This window comes from Etheostoma spectabile, chromosome 21, assembly GCF_008692095.1.
Source record: "Etheostoma spectabile isolate EspeVRDwgs_2016 chromosome 21, UIUC_Espe_1.0, whole genome shotgun sequence".
Classification (NCBI taxonomy): Eukaryota; Metazoa; Chordata; class Actinopteri; order Perciformes; family Percidae; genus Etheostoma; species Etheostoma spectabile.
Window position 1 is genome coordinate 68,775 of NC_045753.1, and position 21,270 is coordinate 90,044.

Sequence of the window (21,270 nt, forward strand, 5' to 3'; positions counted from 1 at the left end):
TAGGGCTGCACGATTATGGCCAAAATGATAATCACGATTATTTTGATAAATATTGTGATCACGATTATTCTCACGATTATTTGTTGATTTTAACCAAAACTGATTTTATTGTCACATAGTCACAAGTTTATAACTTCTTTCATATCTATATTATGTTACAATCTTCTTATGTTGAAGCACGTAACACACGTAATTGAAAATTAGCTTTCTGAAATAAATAGCGTAGGATATATTGTTTTTTTAACAATAACTGATTAAAAGAGCTAGTGAGAGAGAGGGAGTGCTACTTACAGAGAGACGGCTGACTCATTATGAACGGGTCCAGCACGGGTCGAACGGCGGATACACGTCGTGTGTATGAAATGTCTGTATCGTCACTGCGCTGCATTTTTATGAACTATGAGATTCTGGCCATGGGTCACATCTTTTGCAGGTACAACAAGCTCGGTCTCACACTATTACTCTACCAACTGAAGTTAGTTGCATTCAGTAACTTCTTCTGTGTTCTTCGCTGTGGCGGCCGCAATAGCAGAGTTACCATGGAAACACTGGTACAAATACAGGTTTGCCCCTCATATTTAACAATATACAGCTATGTTAATAACAATTAAAACTGTAGACAAATGTCAGAAGTGTGGACCGGCGCTGTGCGGCCAGGCTGCAAGGAGAGTAAAAGGAGAGAGAGTAGAAAGATCCGACACAGGCACGGCTTTACAGAAGAAATGGGTCACGTAACGCAAAATTAAACCATATCCATATAAACAGCATTGCAGCGGATGCGAGGACATTAGGTGCACCGGTGCGTCCGAGAGGAAAAATATTACTCGCGCCGTAGAGCCTGTGACCTAACAGACGCTAACTAGCACCAACTAGTACTGCTCACTGCTATTCTCTGAAAAACAACACAGACGGGACAAATGTTGCGTTTACTGGTAAATTGGTAAACCTTGAGACCGATGTATAACCGACTGATATCTGTTGAATTTTCCTCCCGTCCCTCTGTCCTCTGTGACTGTCTACATCTAGAAACTAAGCTGCGCGATGCAGGGAACAACTCTGATTGGCTCATGAGCAGACAGTGGTGACATGACGCATTTAAAAATAATCGCTCAATCACGCAAATTTGATCGTGGGAAGTCAAAATTGTGATCGTGATTAAAATTTGATTAATTGTGCAGCCCTACTTCCTAACTTCCTGAACTTAAAGTAAAAACTGTTAAGACAAGATATTAGTAACTTCAGTCAGCTTTTACAGTGAGTTCACTCAGGGATAGTAAAAGCCGGCTATGTTGCTGTGTCTGCTGAACAGAGGAGGACATTAAGCTGTTTCTATGCGTGTGTGTGTGTGTGTGTGTGTGTGTGTGTGTGTGTGTGTGTGTGTGTGTGTGTGTGTGTGTGTGTGTGTGTGTGTTCAGGGAGACACTGAGTGGTGATTGTGATGACAGAAACAAGGCCCCATCAGCAGTATTAGTTCTCTCACTGGTACCATCACTGCCTTAGAGACACAGTTTAACTCGACTTCTGACAGATAAAACCGCTCACGTATCATTTTTATGATAAATACAAGCTTCTGGGTGGAACATTTTTTTATGAAAATTATTGTTTCATTTTTCATTTAATTTTATTTAAAGTGTAATTGGGGAGCAAGGCAGGGAATGTTTTTTGCATAAAGTGACAAATGGGAGGAATTATCTCACATTTCATCTCACAGAAACATGTTTCATTCTTATTTTAGTTGTTTGGGTCATCATTTCTATTAGTCTTAAGATATAATATATCAGTAATATCAACCACTTCATTTAGACCACAAACCAAATGTGCAGGGGGAGAGAAGTAAGCCAAAGGTGAGAAAGGCCCTCCTCCACAGCGCTGCGGAGGAAGATCTAGCTAGTCCACACAGCATTGTGTGTTTTGGGGAAAAAAAGTGCTCTGGTTTATTGGCATTTCTTTAAACCAATCACTATTATCGTGGGCGGGGCTAAGCTCCGGACGGAGCCATGGTAAGTAACCATAGTCCTCAGATTGGACAGATAGTCTAGCTAGCTGTCTGGATTTACCCTGCAGAGATCTGAGGACCAGGTAACCATAGTCCTCAGATTGGACAGATAGTCTAGCTAGCTGTCTGGATTTACCCTGCAGAGATCTGAGGACCAGGTAACCATAGTCCTCAGATTGGACAGATAGTCTAGCTAGCTGTCTGGATTTACCCTGCAGAGATCTGAGGACCAGGTAACCATAGTCCTCAGATTGGACAGATAGTCTAGCTAGCTGTCTGGATTTACCCTGCAGAGATCTGAGGACCAGGTAACCATAGTCCTCAGATTGGACAGATAGTCTAGCTAGCTGTCTGGATTTACCCTGCAGAGATCTGAGGACCAGGTAACCATAGTCCTCAGATTGGACAGATAGTCTAGCTAGCTGTCTGGATTTACCCTGCAGAGATCTGAGGACCAGGTAACCATAGTCCTCAGATTGGACAGATAGTCTAGCTAGCTGTCTGGATTTACCCTGCAGAGATCTGAGGACCAGGTAACCATAGTCCTCAGATTGGACAGATAGTCTAGCTAGCTGTCTGGATTTACCCTGCAGAGATCTGAGGACCAGGTAACCATAGTCCTCAAAAATCCGGCACAGGTTAGAGCGCCAACACAGAGACAGAGGACTGGGAAGGAGGTTAAAATGCCAACACAGAGAAAGAGGAAGGGGACGGACATTCGGCTGAAAAGACGGACATCTGTCTGAATAAGACGGACATTCTGCGGAATATCTGGCAGCAATGGAACAAAAACAACAAAAACGCATGGCTTAGAGGTGTATTACAGCCACCCTGTGAACTTGGTAACTTGTGTCTAGATAGACCAGGTTTAGTGCTGGGTGCCAGCCCTGTACCATACTTGTTTTGTGAATCTCTAAACCTTTTGTTATGTTTGCAAAAGAAGCTGTTAAAAAAAACACTTGACTTTTCACTCTTACAAATCATTGATTGTCATGTTATTGCCTCAGTTTTCAGTCATATTTCAAACGGGAATGTGACACTAATAATAACATTATATCTGATGTCTATTGCAAATGTGTCTATGAATCCCAAAAATATCAAGTTATCTTCAGTAATTAAGTAATAGTTTTCTGTATATCCATGGGTACTCTGCATCAAGAGCAGCATAATTTTAGAAAATGTAAGCAAATATAAGCTAAGCAGGGCTCACCTTGTAGCTTACATTTTTACTTTCTTCAAAATGTGTTGTGGACATTTCTTTTCACTGGCTCTTACCATTGCTTGTGGTGTTGACGTAGTATTGCCGCCCTTGTGGAGACATGTAGCATCTCCATTGAGGAGGCAGGGGGTCTCGGAGGTCCTCGACAGGGAGCTGACTTAGAGATGCTGTCCTCTGTCAAAACACACAAAGCAAGTTGGTGTCACTAACCTCAGACAGGTTTAGCTGCACATTGGACGTGAATTGAAACATCATTAGATCCCAGACAAAGATTTATTTCTAAAGGATCTCTGATAGTTGGAATAATTGCTGGAGATAAACAGATTTAAACTGAAGATTAGGTTTCACATGAGATGAAGACTACATGTGCAGCATTCAGCTTCAGTTCAATGAGGTTCTCCTTTCCTCAAGTATTTCACAATCGGCAACCAATGACATCATAGTGGAGCAGGCTGCGCTACCACCGCTGCCACACAAAGAACAACAAACTGCCTCTGAGCTCCTGAGCTCCAGAGGCAGAGTATGCACACACAGCATACAGCTGAGCAACACGAGAGTGCACACATCTGCTACTGATTAGCAGTAAAACAACAGACTGAGACCCCTGTTACACAATGGGGAGATACTGTTTGTAGACTTTATGAAACTCCATATCAGCAACAGTTTGGTTAGTGGGATCCACCTTGGTGGTGGCAAGTCTGACAAATCTCAGATTCAGCATGTATAGGCATATGCAACGTTAAATAATGCGCCATTCCAGATGGTTCACCTCCTAAAGCCAGAAACGCCCCTGGCAGAGAACACAAGGACCATCTAGGACTGAGAAGCGTCCACAACACTTTCAGCATGTCTGTGAGCTCTGGAGACGCTCTCAAGGTGTATGTGAGCTCTGCAGACTGAAAGATGACCTTTCAATTGAACCTGTATTAGTCATTCCAGCAGTCATTTGAGAATAATATAGATAAGAATAACAGTTTTTGTTTTGTCTAAGCGCTCTCAGGCAGACAAATTCCCACAAACCCACTGTACACTACCCAGGGCCAAACAGCAGACAGAGTAATCAACTGGTTAGAACTAGCCAAGTCAGCGACTAGTTAGTAGATGTGGGAATCTTCACTGGTCTTCCGATCTGATTCCATTATTAAATTATCCTGTCAACTATTTCAATCGATTCAATACCCCGTTGTGTCACAATGCTTCGCCTGCTCAATATTATTATATTTTGCTACACGGAAAACACTGTTCAAGCTGCTCCAAACAGCTATTGTAGTCCAACCTTTACTTCAGAGACAAACATGCGTCACTATGTTACACGTCATGTTCGCCTAGCTGCTATCGTGGCACAATCCTCTGCTCGCTTCTCTGCCTTTTGACTAAGATCAAGTGTAGTATCTGTTCTTGTCCCTTTAACATCTGATATCTCCTCTACCAAGCGACAACATATTAAATGATTTTTAGCAATGGGAGTTGAAAAAGGGGCTTGCTCCAGTCACGCCGCGCATTGCCCCGGTATTGCAGCATTGCCGGGAACAGAAATGGGGTGGCAGTACCTCAGTCAGTCAGTCTTAGTCCTTACCTAGGTACTGTCAGGGCCCTCATACTCTGCTTCTGACTGGCTAGTAGTCCTTACCTAGGTACTGTCAGGGCACGCCCTCATACTCTGCTTCTGACTGGCTAGTAGTCCTTACCTAGGTACTGTCAGGGCCCGCATACTCTGCTTCTGACTGGCTAGTAGTCCTTACCTAGGTACTGTCAGGGCCCTCATACTCTGCTTCTGACTGGCTAGTAGTCCTTACCTAGGTACTGTCAGGGTCTCATACTCTGCTTCTGACTGGCTAGTAGTCCTTACCTAGGTACTGTCAGGGCCCTCATACTCTGCTCCTGACTGGCTAGTAGTCCTTACCTAGGTACTGTCAGGGCACGCCCTCATACTCTGCTTCTGACTGGCTAGTAGTCCTTACCTAGGTACTGTCAGGACCCTCATACTCTGCTTCTGACTGGCTAGTAGTCCTTACCTAGGTACTGTCAGGACCCTCATACTCTGCTTCTGACTGGCTAGTAGTCCTTACCTAGGTACTGTCAGGGCCCTCATACTCTGCTTCTGACTGGCTAGTAGTCCTTACCTAGGTACTGTCAGGGCCTCATACTCTGCTCCTGACTGGCTAGTAGTCCTTACCTAGGTACTGTCAGGGCCCTCATACTCTGCTTCTGACTGGCTAGTAGTTCTTACCTAGGTACTGTCAGGGCCTCATACTCTGCTTCTGACTGGCTAGTAGTCCTTACCTAGGTACTGTCAGGGCCCTCATACTCTGCTTCTGACTGGCTAGTAGTCCTTACCTAGGTACTGTCAAGGCCCTCATACTCTGCTTCTGACTGGCTAGTAGTCCTTACCTAGGTACTGAGCATGTGCGACTCCCAACAAAGATGAAACAGAAGTGAGATGTCTCACTCTGTAGCTAACACAGAGGGTAAAAAGAGGAGCTGCAGCTATGTGCAGTACATCAAAAATATGTTTTTGAAAATGAAACCATGTAAAGCCCTTCTGATATAACCTCTAAATTAAATTATGAACCTGAAAATGAGCAGAATATGAGCGCTTTAATACACTTAAAATATAAATTGACATGTTTCAAAAATGAAATTCTTGTATCCGAAGGTTGATAAAACAGTCTCAGACCACTGGTTTTTACAGTGGTAGAATTCCTAATTCCTAATTTATGAACGTCTATAGGGTACTTGGACCCTTCCTTTAATCAAAGTTAACTTGGCTTTAACACTCTGGGCCCTGAGGCCATTTTTACAGTTTAATTTCCGTCTGGATTTATTTTATAAAAAAGCTTGTAAAACATCAACCCTGTTGTCTACAGTCAAGATATGAACATCATTTTTTTTAGGACAAACTGGGTTATTGGAATATTTGGGTTGCAGTGAGGTCACTTGCATGTTAAAAATGGAAGTAGGGCCTTAAAGATAAATAAATAAATAAATGAATCTTCCAGATATGTATTGATATCACAGACATATAAGTAAAACCTCTCTAAGCCATTTTCCATTCTAAAACACTTCTCATATGTCTTGGGAGTCACACTGTGAAGAAATAATCATTATAACTTATACAGTTGACAAAATACATGCATTTTTTCCAAAAAAGTCAAGACGTTTTGCTCTCATGATATTTACTTATGCCAATAATAACATAATAATGTCATATTTATTGATGTTACACCCACAGCAATGTTATACAAGCAAAAATGTGTCTAAATAGTGTACCATTTGGCCTTCCATAGAGTATATAGGCATTTTTGTCCCCTCTGGCCTTCCATACAAGAGGGGTGCTTTTATCTCCCATATATGGGCATGTACTTCCTGAAACAATAGACGGGACAGACAGAGAGAGAGACGGAGGAGCGAGCCAGCGGCAGAAATGAGCCAAAACGCAATGAATTATGGACATAAAGTTGACCAATCTTGGATATAACAGTATGGATTTAAAGCCCAAAGAGGCTGAAGTTCCAGGCTGGATAGAAAACCCCCTGTAGAGGCTAGAAAGGCAGGGAAAAGACCGCCGTAAACCCGAAAACGTCAGGATTTAAACGAAACCGAAAGTGAGTAAATCGCTTGTATGGTTCAAAAGTTATTAAACTATGAATCAGAGGTACTTTTTTACTCGTGGGCGAGTGTCTCGGGCTCAGAGGGTTAAAAGGTTGTGACAGAAGAGGAGCTGTATATGTCAAATGTTTATAATGGTATTTTATCTTAAACAGACCCTCCCCCCACCCCCAAACATAGACAGAATATCTTATCATGGAAACAAATTACCTCACGTTCTCTCTATTTTAGTGGCATTGGCTCCCTGCCTGGAAGGATCATTTGTAAACGTCCCTTGGACAATGCCTCTAAATAAATAGTCAGTCTCGCTTTGAGGTCAGTCAGAGAGTAACAGCATAGTAAACCTTCACCTGGATCTGAACAGCCTCCTCTGAGACCTGCAGGAGGGACTCTGCCTCTTTGCAGACATTACAGGCAGTTCAAACCCAGGGTATTATTTAACTTCTAGGGAAAGCAATTTTGAGGGGTGGCACGAGTGTTGCAAATTTCAACACCAGCAACTTAATTAAAGATTTGAAGACGCGTAACGCTAAAGAGCACATTAATTTACGAAAGCTACGGGGGAAAAAAAGGACGAACTGCAGCAGCAAACTCTCGAAACTGCCTTCCAGCAACGAGATAAATTCCCCAAAGACAGCCAAAAAGCAACAACGATAACCAACAAAGTTTTGGAGTTTATTTTCCTGGATGACCAACCCGTCTGTCGTCGAAAATGTGGGATTTCGCTTCTTAATGGAGAAATGGAGCAAAGGTACTTTGTGCCAGGTCGTAAATATGTCTCAGAAACTGCGCTACCCAAATGACATATTAGGGAACACATTTCGTGTTTGCTGAAAGACGTGCATGCAATCAGCTTTACGACGGACATTTGAAGCTCTGTCGTGTGCCCCATGTCTTTGCTAAGTTAAACGTCACACTGGGTGGACAGAGAGTCAACATTTACCCCTCGAAGTGCAGTGCTGCACGCCAACGAGTTCCGAGGGTCACATACTGGCACAATAATTGCCAAAGCAATTGAGGGAGAAGAGACAATGCCAGAAAACCCCCATAAAGCCCCAAGTATGGAAGCACAGCAGCAGCAGCAGAAAGAGCAGCTTGAAAGGCCTGTTTGAGGAAACCCTGCGGGAGCATGATGAGGAACGTGGGGCGAGTAGCACAAGCACACAAGTTCAAATACAGACATATTTGACAGGGCCAACGGTCCCATGCTCAGACAGCCCATTCCAGTACTGGGGAGTCAACCAAATTCGGTTTCCCAACCTCGCTGTCACTGCTGCAAAGTTTCTCTGTGCTCCTTGTACCAGTGTTGAAAGTGAGAGACTGTTCAGTGCAGCGTCCAACACTGTTGATGCGAGAAGGAACAGACTAGGAGGAGAGAGGGCAGAAATGCTCATCTTCTGGAAGAAGAATTTGCCTTTGCTCTTGAAATTATGAGTAATACTAAATTGCTAAAATGCTACTGCAATGTGTAGCCTACTTGTTTTAAAGTTTTGTTTACTGTGTAGCTGTTGCTCTTTTGAGTTGCATTTTTTATGTTTACTTTATAGGTTGTTGTTCCACTATTGTTAAATACCGCACTATTTAAAGATTTAAATGTCTTTTTATTTTAGTACATAATGGCTGCCCTTCAAGTTTGTTTTTTAAGAAATCATTAAAACTGTTTACTAGTTAGTTTTGTACTGTTCTATTTAAAAATTGAAATACCTTTATTTTACAATGTTGTGGCCGCACTTTAATTTAAAAATATCTAATCTTATAGTTGCTGTTGCACTACTGTTTAATGATAATAATATCACAGTCATGCATGTGCAGTATGATCTTTTTTTTTTTTTTTTAAACACACTGGTATCGGTACTCGGTATTGGCCGATACCCATAGCACAAGTTTCGGTATTGGGAGGTAAAAAATGGTATCGGAACATCTCTAGCAACAACTGAGTCACAATCCCTCTGTCAGCTTTCAACAGGTTAGCAGCGTCAACACACATACACACGTTAATCATTAGATGCAACTGTCGCTGTCTGAGATCCCTTGATTGGTTGATTGGTGGGAGCTGTGTAGAGTGAGGGGGCCGGCGTTTCAACACGCTGGATTACTGGACACTACCAAGCTTTGCTGTCCTCACACAAGCCTGAGTGACTCAGCACCCCCTGACTGTGTGACTGTGTGCGTGTGTGTGTGTGCGCGCATGCGTGTGGTTTCAAGAGGTTCTTGAACATGACCCTGAGGATGTGGAAACCAGGATCCTTGTTGGGAAAAAAGATCTTTATACTGATTTGGTGACTGGGAAGGACTATAGTTTCATACTCCAGGTAAAATACCAAATACTGGCTTCTTGCAGGCTTTAAAGGTTGCAGTAAGAAACATGTCAGAACATCTGGAGAAACGTTGCCAATAACTCTCTAAATACAGTTGTTCAGTGCCACTCTATAGATTTTTAGCTCTGCTCGGGGTAATGAACCTATCTTGCAATTTATCGGCAAGTTTTGGCATGAAGTGGATTATGCTACAGGGTTGCTTTGAGAAGTTCCTGGATGTCTGAATAATTTTGACACATTTTTTGCGGTAACTATTTTGCCAAAGTGAAGCCAAGCAGACAGCAGCTGCCATTCTTCAAAGAGCTAGCCATTTTCCAACTCAAACCAATTAAAACTTAAATGTAATTTCTTTAAATCAATCTAAATTCAGCCCACAAAGCCTTATCCTAAACTATGTTGAAGACTTTCCATAGTGCTGAGCTAGCATTACAGAAACAGAGTAAACAGCTTTACCTTTAGCCAACAAATATGAATCCAAAATGCCTCTATATTCCTTCTCAAGGGAAATAGTGCTTACGCAGTAAGATACAATATTCTTTGAGTGGTAGTTTTAATTTCAGATAAAACTCCAAAGACAAAAAGAAGAGGCATTATAACCCCAACATAAAATGGTTGAACTCATCTTTCAGTAAGATGTTGAAAGTTAGTTCTTAGCAGTTTTAACTGATAAGGGTTAGGGTTAGGATTGATCATATTCTGTCAATGCCTGACATTAAACATTTCAAATGAGGCTGTAAGATAATCTTAGTGCAGACCTAATCATTTCTTCATTGCATTTATTACTTCCTAAAAAAATGGAGCTTGTCTGAGCTGTATGCTTGTCTACTGTTTTCTCCTTCATGCAGGCATGCACATAAACCAAACTCCAACGCCAGCTGTATACATACTGGAGCAGTGCTGTAAACAGCCACAAAGCCTTTCATGATGGGATGCAGACGGAGAGCGTGGGCAATCTCCAGTCTGGAGTTTCTGTTAGAATAGTAGTGAGGTACACAGTGTATGCCTGCCCGCTGCCTCTCCTCCCTCGCCATAGCAGCGGAGCTCGGGAACAGAGGTGTGACACGGAGGGGAAGTGTCTGTTTCCTATTATTTACTCCTAAATACATCACCTTTCCTTTCTGGGGCAAAACTATCATATGTGCACTATGGGGGAAGTGGACACACAAATGTTGATAATGCTGTCTGTGCAAGAAGAGACACATCTTCCCCATCAACACCGGACTCAACCATCTGCTGTTGCTGTGGATACAGATCTGAGGCAGCATGGACCTCTTCATGGAGTACTCGGAAAATAGGATTTTATTTCAAAAGTATTTGATTTGGAATACATGAAAGAAGTTAGACTTAAGGCTGTGACATACCAACCAGACAGCTGACCGTTGGTAGAAAAGGCCGTCGGACTGACCTCCCCCCACCCCCCAGCTGATTGGACAAACACGTCACGTGGGTCTGGATTCTTCAGAAATTCAAAACCAGACTGTCATGGTGGCTCGTTCAGAATCCGATCTCATATTTTACTAAAATAGTTCACCGAAACGTGTTTCTGAAGACATTTTAAGGCGAAAGAGGCCGAGCAGCTGCTGAATCTTCATCTCAGATCAAAGGTCAGTTTTAAAGATATTCCTCAGATTCTGAGAGACTCTAGTCACGCTCATCCCGGATTAGCTCTCCACCAATCAGATTGGTCATTGAGTCTGACTGCCAGCAGAGCCCGCCTTCCAACCAAGCATGTCAAGTCAGCCAAAATGAAGGCCACCCCCCCCCCCTCACCCACAGAACCCACTGACCAGACTCGAGTCACCGATGTTGCCAGACTGTTCCACTGTTATCAGACTGGTGTGTCACGGCCTGAAGACATCTCCAGAGACAACCTCACTGGTGACCCTGACTAGGTGTCCCATGCAGCGTCGACTCCAGTTTGGATACCAAACTTCCAAACAGTTTGGAACCAAGTTCCAAACTGTACATTTTTCTTTAAAGTGAGACTATGTACAGGCAGGGGTTCCGCTGCTTCAGTATTACGTGGTCTATGGAGGTCTCGTTGAAATCCCGTGGGACACAAGACAATTCTCAAAAGAGCGGGCGCTTTTCACTTTGCTGCAAGGAAGCGTGCAGAAAGTGAAGGCTCTACCAGTCAGCATGGTATAGTCAAAATGTATACACTAGTACAAATTCCTACAGGTGTGCTTTCTGCCCTATCTGTACGATCCAGCCCTAGTTCATTAAGATCTCACACATCCAGGCGATGTAGCTCTGCTTGTTTTACCAATGTGTGACCTCCAAGGCACACTGGAGCAGTTCACAGCTGGGTGTGAAGCAGCTGGAATGAGTCTGAGGCCAGGGGGCTCTGCCAGGAACGGTGCATTGCTCCCTTCACATGAGGATCTGAGTTGGTCTGGTTCCAGTTATGTTAATGGAGCATCAGACTCAAAGGCAGATGGGTTCAATAAGGTTGGCATTAGTGCAGGACTTCTACTGGACTATCATGGTGGAAACGGGAGCTAAACCGCGCAGGCAAAGTTAACCACTCCAAACCTTAACAAACAGAATGAAATCTTTGATACAAGAAACACAGTGGGCTTCTTGTATCAATGGATGTCTGAGCTTACCCTTAAGTTGTCATGCTTTAAAAAAAAAGCACTTGTCAGATTGTGAAGCAGTGTCTCAACTCCCGCCTCCCATTCTCGCAAACATTGGAATTGGAAAAGAGTGACTGCAATTTCTATAATGTTCAAAACCAACAATCCAACAAGCACACCTACTTTACTCAGCCATTGCAGTGTAGTGGTGAGACCACCAAGACCCGGCAAAATAAGCAGTGGATAACAGATGGATGGGTGACATCAACCCTCTAAATGTGCCCCAATTGTATAAATCCAAATGCTTGTTTTAACATCTAAACGTGGGCTGTTGCTAATCTGCGTCCTAAACTCCAGCACCTGCCTTCTTCTCTGACATGACCACATGACATCTCGACATGCCCTTAACTTCATCAAACCACACACCAAAGACTCAATAATAGCACCCATGCCATGTGGCCATCTTCAAATCGGTTTGAGTCAACTTTATTATGAAAGAAAACAGTCAAACTTCTCTGATGTCAGCTGGTTAAATGTGAATATTTTCTAGATTCCTCTCTCCTCTGAGACAGTAAACTGAATATCTTTGAGTTGAGGACAAAACAAGACCTTTGAGGACGTCATATTTGGCTTTTTGGGAAACACTGATCCATCTTTTAGAGACAGAACAACTAATCCATTTACATCCAGAACATAATCAACACATGCAACCCTACTGCAAAGTTCTTTAATTCACAGGAAGTCCTCAGCCTACATGGCTGATCCAGACTAAGGGCAAAAACTGATCCATCATTTTTGCACCTCTAAACCACATTTTAGTCCAGTGATCCCAGCAAGTAAAGATTTACAGAGCACATGGAGGAATATTTCACTAGATTTTGGCCAACGTCCATCGGCATGAGGGGGAAAAAAACTGGAAAAGTAACTCTTATTACTCTTAAACTGAGCTCATGTTTTTCATGCTATAACTCCAAATAGCTACACTGGTGTAGACTAAAACCAAAGAGATTAAGGTTTCAAATAGTTCTCTCTGTCACAATTACCTGAAGTTGATACCAAATGTCCCTTATTATACTCATTCTACTAACTTTAAAGGTTTCTTACTGCCACACACCACCAGTCTTTTTAAAGGAGTATTACATCTACTACAGCCCGTTATGACAACTTGGCTGCTGGATGTGTGAAAACCTCAAACCGATTCTTCAGTGCTGAAACTAACACACTGGGCCTACCAGAGGTACCAGAAGTTTTGGTGTGATGTCAGCACACGAGGGTTGGTGTGCAGGAGAAGAACCTGGCTGTGTGCTATAACCCCATTCCACTACAGGGGTTACCCAATACATGATGCTATAATAATAATAATAATACAAATTATAATAATAACAACAATAATGAGAATGTGAGCCTAACATTAAAATGAGAGGAATTGACTTTGACTTGACCTCTTCAAAGTCACACTTTATTGTATAGGGCGTGGCAACCTGCACTCAACATCAAGTCAAGTAGAACTTTATTTGTCCCCTAAGCGCCAATTGGTTTCGCAGCAGTGACAAGTACACACAATGAATACAAATGTAACAATAAATAGCAAAAATGTGAGAACACAAAAACAACATATTCATCATGCGTGGCTGTGGTCTTGCTGATATGACCTGATCCTATTTGAGTTCAGCAGTGAGATGGCTGAGGGATGAAGGAGAGTTTGTATCTGTTGGTTGTGAAGCGCAAACCAGAAGACAGGGGGGGGGTGCTGTCACACAGAATGGATTCATCTTTCTTTGTTATACTAATCAGACAGACGTTTCTGTTGAGTACCTGTGATATTGCTACAGACTTTGATTACCTTTGTTATTGCATTTGTTTTGCATTGGTTTTAGATTGAGAATGCATACCAGTAGATAAAAGAAAAAGGTAAAAAAATGACTTGATAAAAGATCTATTAAACAAAGTCATCAGGGACCACTCAACCTCAAACTTTGCCAGCTTCCTCGGACAGAAATATATAACATGAGTCTTCCACATGAAGGCGTCAGGGGAAGGGCCCCTTTAGATGGCCCCTGGCAGGCCCAGCTGCAACGCTTCTATTATTATTATTACATGTTAACTGCCCATGTTGATATTTCAACACTTGTGGGGGAGTCCTGATTTGTTACGGAAATGTCATTTTCAGCCTCAGAGTAACCAGAGTGTGGAACTGCCTCCGACAGGTCGTTGACGTGCGAGTCACAAATGGATTCCACTGGTTTTACTATGGGCCACCAACATGGCACCAGCAGCTGACACAAAGTCTTATGAGAAGCTCTACAGTATCTGTTTGTATGGTAACCAGGGCTGCAACCAGTGCTTTTCAGTAAATCAGTAAAGTTTTGGTATATGCATTATTATATGGAATAATTCATATTTCTGCGGCATCTTTGGGAATAAAGTGCAAACATCTTTATCAGAAAATGTTTTTTTATGTTAAGGGAAGGAATGTTGGTTGATTGCTTTAGATTTTCTTGCCAAGTATCTTGCCATAAAAATCAAGTATCGGCCGATATTTGTCTGTCAAATCTAAGACTCCAGCCAGCAGCCAATCAGCTTAGCCCAAAGAGTGGGAAACGGCTCGCTGACGGGACCAGGGCTGTCGACCCAGGACTGAATTCTTCCTCAGACCGGTTCAGATGTGGAGGAGGTGAAACTGGACCATCTGCAGAGTCCAGTTTCTCCCTACCTGAGATAAGTCGACCAACATCAGATAAGCATGTTGTTGTTGCTTCATACCGCCTTAAAGGCTGAGCCTTTATCTAGCTGGGCATTACTTCCCTAAAGCCAGGTCACAGTCTGAGTTCATGTTCATCTTTCCAAGGCTGCAACAAACCCCAGAGCGCCAGGCAGACTCATAATGGGTTTTGACAGTGATATAAATATTAATTCTTTCTTCACCCACTCAATCACAAACTCAAAGAGCCACACAAGTAAGAAAGTGGTTAGAACAGCTGAAGTCTCTGAGAGAGGGTGGGAGGGAGGGGCTGAGAGGGAGAGAGAGAAAGCTAGAGAGAGAGAGAGAGAGAGAGAGAGAGAGAGAGAGAGAGAGGGAGAGAGCGAGAGAGTGGACTAGAGGATTTCACTGAGGAATGTGTGGAATGAGGAAGTGTGCAGCCGCCCAGCGGACAGTCAAGGTTCCAGTTAATGGGATGAGCACAGCACGGGAAAACCATTTATTAATACTGTCAATGATGTCTTTATCCTAGTGTGTGTGTGTGTGCGTGCGTGCGCGTGTGTGTGTGTGTGTGTGCGTATCTACAATTATATCATAATTATCCTGTTTACGTATTATTACATCAGATGTATGTTGTTTATATGTTGCTTATGCTTTGGCAACACAGATGGAGTTTTATCATGCCAATAAAAGCAAACTGAAATTGAAATTGAGAGAGAGAGGGAGGGAGAGAGCGAGAGAGAGAGAGAGAGAGAGAGAGAGAGAGAGAGAGAGAGAGAATAGAAAATAAAGAGCGAGTTAAGTCATTAAGGCTAAGTGACAGCCAGCTCCACTGAGACTTGTGTTAAGTTCACATCAGAAGCAGGCCTACAGGTGTCAGGGTAGAAGTTGGACTCTGTTCTTACCTCCAGGACGTGCACGTAGCTGGAGGGGAACCATCCTCGGACTCCATCCCTCTCTCCCTCCCACCAGCCTCCGGGCAGAGCCTGGACCACCCTGAGGATGTCCCCGGCCTGGAAGCTCAGTCCCTGCCGGTGCTGCTCGCCGCTGAACGGGTACAAACTTTTACAGAACGAGCCCGACATGGCGCCCTGAGTGCCGCTGAACATCTGCTGCTGGGGGGCAGATAGAATGGGTATGCTGCTCGGTGTCCTCCCCCCGTTCCGCTGCTCCAGCCTGCTTGGCTTGGCTCGGCTCGGCTCGGCTCGACACTGCACGGCAGCTCCGTCTATAAAGGATACAGACCAACGTCTACACTCTTTCCTCTGTTCAGTGTCAAGCCGCTCAAAGGGAGACGTGGCCACCGGAAGTTCAACAAATCCGACTTCAAAATTAAAGCACAACGTGTTAAAATTACAAGGAAGTGACAAGCTATCTTGCAAGCTCTCTCCATGGCAACCAAGCAAACTCAGTCTGCCAGGAAAATGCAGTTGAAAGCTTGGGAAATGAGTAAGTGGGCCTTTAGTTAAGTAGTTAAAATAATCATGAAACCGACAGCTCCCATCCTCCTACCCTGCCTATGTTTTATTCTGCTGTATGTCGTTTGGGTTTTTAAGTTTTAGTTTGAAAGGTTTCAGCAGACATCTAGTCTGTAATTGATGAGGACCTGTCTCCCCTCCAGCTCGTTTACTCCTCACTCACTCATTTGATATGATCCTGGTCTAAGGCAGACACCCTTGTCCATTTTATAAATCATGATTCATTGTAATACTTAATTCATCATTCTGGTGATTTCATCCTTATTTATTTCCTTAGTTTATTATAAGGTCTATATAAAAGAGACTTCAGATACAGTATTAGGGACCACTAAGGTCTATCTAAAAGAGACTTCAGATACAGTATTAGGGACCACTAAGGTCTATCTAAAAGAGACTTCAGATACAGTATTAGGGGACCACTAAGGTCTATATAAAAGAGACTTCAGATACAGTATTAGGGACCACTAAGGTCTATATAAAAGAGACTTCAGATACAGTATTAGGGGACCACTAAGGTCTATATAAAAGAGACTTCAGATCCAGTATTAGGGACCACTAAGGTCTATCTAAAAGAGACTTCAGATACAGTATTAGGGGACCACTAAGGTCTATATAAAAGAGACTTCAGATACAGTATTAGGGACCACTAAGGTCTATATAAAAGAGACTTCAGATACAGTATTAGGGGACCACTAAGGTCTATATAAAAGAGACTTCAGATACAGTATTAGGGACCACTTAGGTCTATATAAAAGAGACTTCAGATACAGTATTAGGGACCACTAAGGTCTATATAAAGAGACTTCAGATACAGTATTAGGGGACCACTAAGGTCTATATAAAGAGACTTCAGATACAGTATTAGGGGACCACTAAGGTCTATATAAAGAGACTTCAGATCCAGTATTAGGGACCACTAAGGTCTATATAAAGAGACTTCAGATACAGTATTAGGGACCACTAAGGTCTATATAAAAGAGACTTCAGATACAGTATTATGGACCACTAAGGTCTATATAAAGAGACTTCATCTCATCACGCCTGGATTATTGCAATAGCCTTTTCACCTGTTTAACTCAAAAATCTATTGATCGACTCCAGACTGTCCAGAACTCAGCTGCCAGGCTTTTAACCAGAAAAAAGAAATATGATCACATTACTCCTGTTTTAGCTTCATTGCACTGGCTCCCAGTATGTTTTAGAATTGACTTTAAAATTCTATTGATCACTTTTAAAGCTCTTCATGGCCTTTCGCCTTGTTATATCTCTGACCTTTTAGTACCATATAGACCAGCACGCACCTTGAGATCCTCGGGCAGAGGTCTGCTATCTGTTCCAGAGTCTCGAATGAAAACTAAAGGGGACAGAGCGTTTGCTGTCAGGGCCCCGAGGCTCTGGAACAGCCTGCCCGAGGAAATCAGGTCAGCTGAGTCAGTGAACTCTTTTAAGTCGCTTCTTAAAACATACTTTTATAGGAGAGCCTTTCCCGATCTTATTTGACTTTATTTTTACCCCTCTTATTTTCATTGTATTTTACAAATTTTATATTTAACTGTATTTCAGTCTTTTAATGTTCTTATGCTTTTGTATTTGTTGAACTTGTTAAAGCACTTTGTAACTTGTTTTTGAAAAGTGCTCTACAAATAAAGATTATTATTATTATTACTTCAGATACAGTATTAGGGACCACTAAGGTCTATATAAAAGAGACTTCAGATACAGTATTAGGGACCACTAAGGTCTATATAAAAGAGACTTCAGATACAGTATTAGGGACCACTAAGGTCTATATAAAAGAGACTTCAGATACAGTATTAGGGACCACTAAGGTCTATATAAAAGAGACTTCAGATACAGTATTAGGGGACCACTAAGGTCTATATAAAAGAGACTTCAGATAGATTAGATTAGATTAGATTATACTTTATTTATACAGTATACAGTATTATTTATACAGATACAGTATTAGGGGACCACTAAGGTCTATATAAAAGAGACTTCAGATACAGTATTAGGGACCACTAAGGTCTATATAAAAGAGACTTCAGATACAGTAATAGGGACCACTAAGGTCTATATAAAAGAGACTTCAGATACAGTATTAGGGGCCCACTAAGGTCTATATAAAAGAGATTTCAGATACAGTATTAGGGACCACTAAGGTCTATATAAAAGAGACTTCAGATACAGTATTAGGGACCACTAAGGTCTATATAAAAGAGACTTCAGATACAGTATTAGGGACCACTAAGGTCTATATAAAAGAGACTTCAGATACAGTATTAGGGACCACTAAGGTCTATATAAAAGAGACTTCAGATACAGTATTAGGGACCACTAAGGTCTATATAAAAGAGACTTCAGATACAGTATTAGGGGACCACTAAGGTCTATATAAAAGAGACTTCAGATAGATTAGATTAGATTAGATTATACTTTATTTATACAGTATACAGTATTATTTATACAGATACAGTATTAGGGGACCACTAAGGTCTTATAAAAGAGACTTCAGATACAGTATTAGGGACCACTAAGGTCTATATAAAAGAGACTTCAGATACAGTAATAGGGACCACTAAGGTCTATATAAAAGAGACTTCAGATACAGTATTAGGGGCCACTAAGGTCTATATAAAAGAGATTTCAGATACAGTATTAGGGACCACTAAGGTCTAATAAAGAGACTTCAGATACAGTATTAGGGACCACTAAGGTCTATAAAAGAGACTTCAGATACAGTATTAGGGACCACTAAGGTCTATATAAAAGAGACTTCAGATACAGTATTAGGGACCACTAAGGTCTATATAAAAGAGACTTCAGATCCAGTATTAGGGACCACTAAGGTCTATATAAAGAGACTTCAGATACAGTATTAGGGACCATAAGGTCTATATAAAGAGACTTCAGATACAGTATTAGGGACCACTAAGGTCTATATAAAGAGACTTCAGATACAGTATTAGGACCACTAAGGTCTATATAAAAGAGACTTCAGATACAGTATTAGGGACCACTAAGGTCTATATAAAGAGACTTCAGTACTATTAGGGGACCATTGAGGCCTATATAAAAGAGTCTTCAGATACATTATAAGGGGACCAAATATAAATAATGTCATGCTACTATATCATGGTACCTGTACTGTGGCTGTAATTAAGCTCCTAAATACTGATTCTATATGTTCCTTCTTTTGACCTGGAATCAATACATCCTGAAATAAACCAAAAAGAAGTCACTCAACGTTGCTGTTTTACATCCTGAACCACAAGGTGGAGCTATCGACTTGCATGGGAGACATGGACATGAACTGTCCACAGTAGTCAATGACAATCAACTCACCAAAAAATACCCGCTGTATAGAAACAGAATGTATAAACTGTGTACGCTCTCTTCCTCGTCTCTTATGTTCCATGGCATACTGGCACAATCTCACCTGCACTGCTGTTCTATTTGTTTAATATCTGTATTTTTGCACTGTTACATTTGCAGACACTGCATGCAGATTATGTACTTAGTTAGCCCAAAGTAGTATGGATGGCGCTAACGTTAGAACATAGTAGTATGGATGGCGCTAACGTTAGTCCAGAGTAGTATGGATGGCGCTAACGTTAGAACATAGTAGTATGGATGGCGCTAACGTTAGTCCAGAGTAGTATGGATGGCGCTAACGTTAGTCCAGAGTAGTATGGATGGCGCTAACGTTAGTCCAGAGTAGTATGGATGGCGCTAACGTTAGCCCAGAGTAGTATGGATGGCGCTAATGTTAGCCCATAGTAGTATGGATGGCGCTACCGTTAGCCCAAAGTAGTATGGATGGCGCTAACGTTAGAACATAGTAGTATGGATGGCGCTAACGTTAGCCCAGAGTAGTATGGATGGCGCTAACGTTAGCCCAGAGTAGTATGGATGGCGCTAACGTTAGTCCAGAGTAGTATGGATGGCGCTAACGTTAGTCCAGAGTAGTATGGATGGCGCTAACGTTAGTCCAGAGTAGTATGGATGGCGCTAACGTTAGCCCAGAGTAGTATGGATGGCGCTAACGTTAGTCCAGAGTAGTATGGATGGCGCTAACGTTAGCCCAGAGTAGTATGGATGGCGCTAACGTTAGCCCAGAGTAGTATGGGTGGCGCTAACGTTAGCCCAGAGTAGTAGGATGGCGACATGATTAAAAATGAAGAAAACAGAGATCCAAGACATTCCCATCATCCTCGGCCTTATTTGAGAGACAGTAGACATCAAGAAGGACTCCTGGCCAAAGTGCTGGGGAACTTTTTCATTAATGTCTGTTTAGTCATTCCTATTTAACCCTTTATTTTCTTTTCAGAAGCCATATTTGAGCATACACACACACACACGTAGACTCATTTAAACGTAATGAGGAAGATTAAAAATAGAAACTGGATCAATGAATTCTCACAGAATCACAACTGAAGTCATATCTTGCTAATGAGTCAGAATCTTATTAACCTGGAGTTTCTGTCATGATTTATCTATCATATAATCAAGAATATAATAAAACTAAAGGGAGACTTGGCATACAGCCCGATCCGGTTGGGGAGAGTTCTAGCCCGACCAGGCTCCTCTCTTTACCCTGTCTCTCCTAGTTATGCTGTAATAGTTTTAGACAGCTGGGGACTTCCTTTGATTCACTGAGCTCCTCTCTCCTCTTTCTTTCCATCTTTTCATTTATGTGCATCCATGTCCCAGAAATGCTTGTTACTAACCTAGCTCTGGGGAGTCACTCCCTGGAGTCCTTATGTTCTTTTTTCCCCAGCATGTTCCCTTGGATCAGAGAGGCTCCGAAAATCATTGTAGCAGCTGTCGCCATGGTCCCGCTACACGTTCTGCGATGCCATGTTCATCTGCTACGCTCTGCGGTGCCCTGCTACGTCCTGCTACATCCTGCTACGTCCTGCTACGTCCTGCTACGTCCTGCTACGTCCTGCTACGTCTTGCTACGTCCTGCTACGTCCTGCTACATCCTGCTACGTCCTGCTACATCCTGCTACGTCCTGCTACGTCCTGCTACGTCCTGCTACGTCCTGCTACGTCTTGCTACGTCCTGCTACGTCCTGCTGTGCCTAATGCCGCACAGTGCCCTGCTATGCCATGAACTACTACAAAGAACTGCTACAAAGTACTATTTTTTCTATTTTTGTTATTTCCACTAACCCCAACCGGCCCGTCAGACACCGCCTACCAAGAGCCTGGGTCTGTCCCAGGTTTCTGCCTAAAAGGAAGTTTTTCCTCTCCACTGTGGCCCTGTTGCTGCTCTGGAGGAAACTACTAGAACTGTTGGGTCCTTGTAAATTCTGGAATGCGGTCTAGACCTACTCTATCTGTAAATTATCTCGAGTTAACTCT

At 42.4% G+C, this 21,270-nt stretch overlaps 1 protein-coding gene and 1 non-coding gene across 2 annotated transcripts in view; one reads left to right on the plus strand and one right to left on the minus strand.

The window, feature by feature from the left end:
* LOC116671611 (growth arrest-specific protein 7) overlaps nucleotides 1-15,705 on the minus strand; it is a 56,625-nt gene extending 40,920 nt beyond the window's left edge. The window contains exons 1-2 of the mRNA XM_032502955.1: nucleotides 15,328-15,705; nucleotides 3,272-3,389 (exon numbers count right to left, since the gene is read on the minus strand). Of these exons, the coding sequence (XP_032358846.1) occupies nucleotides 3,272-3,389; nucleotides 15,328-15,531 (322 nt within the window). The 5' untranslated portion in view covers nucleotides 15,532-15,705. The remainder of the gene's footprint in view (nucleotides 1-3,271; nucleotides 3,390-15,327) is intronic.
* Nucleotides 4,569-4,758, plus strand: LOC116671822 (U2 spliceosomal RNA). The gene has a single exon (XR_004327375.1). It is a non-coding gene; the product is annotated as a U2 spliceosomal RNA (small nuclear RNA).
* Nucleotides 15,706-21,270: the final 5,565 nt, after the last annotated feature.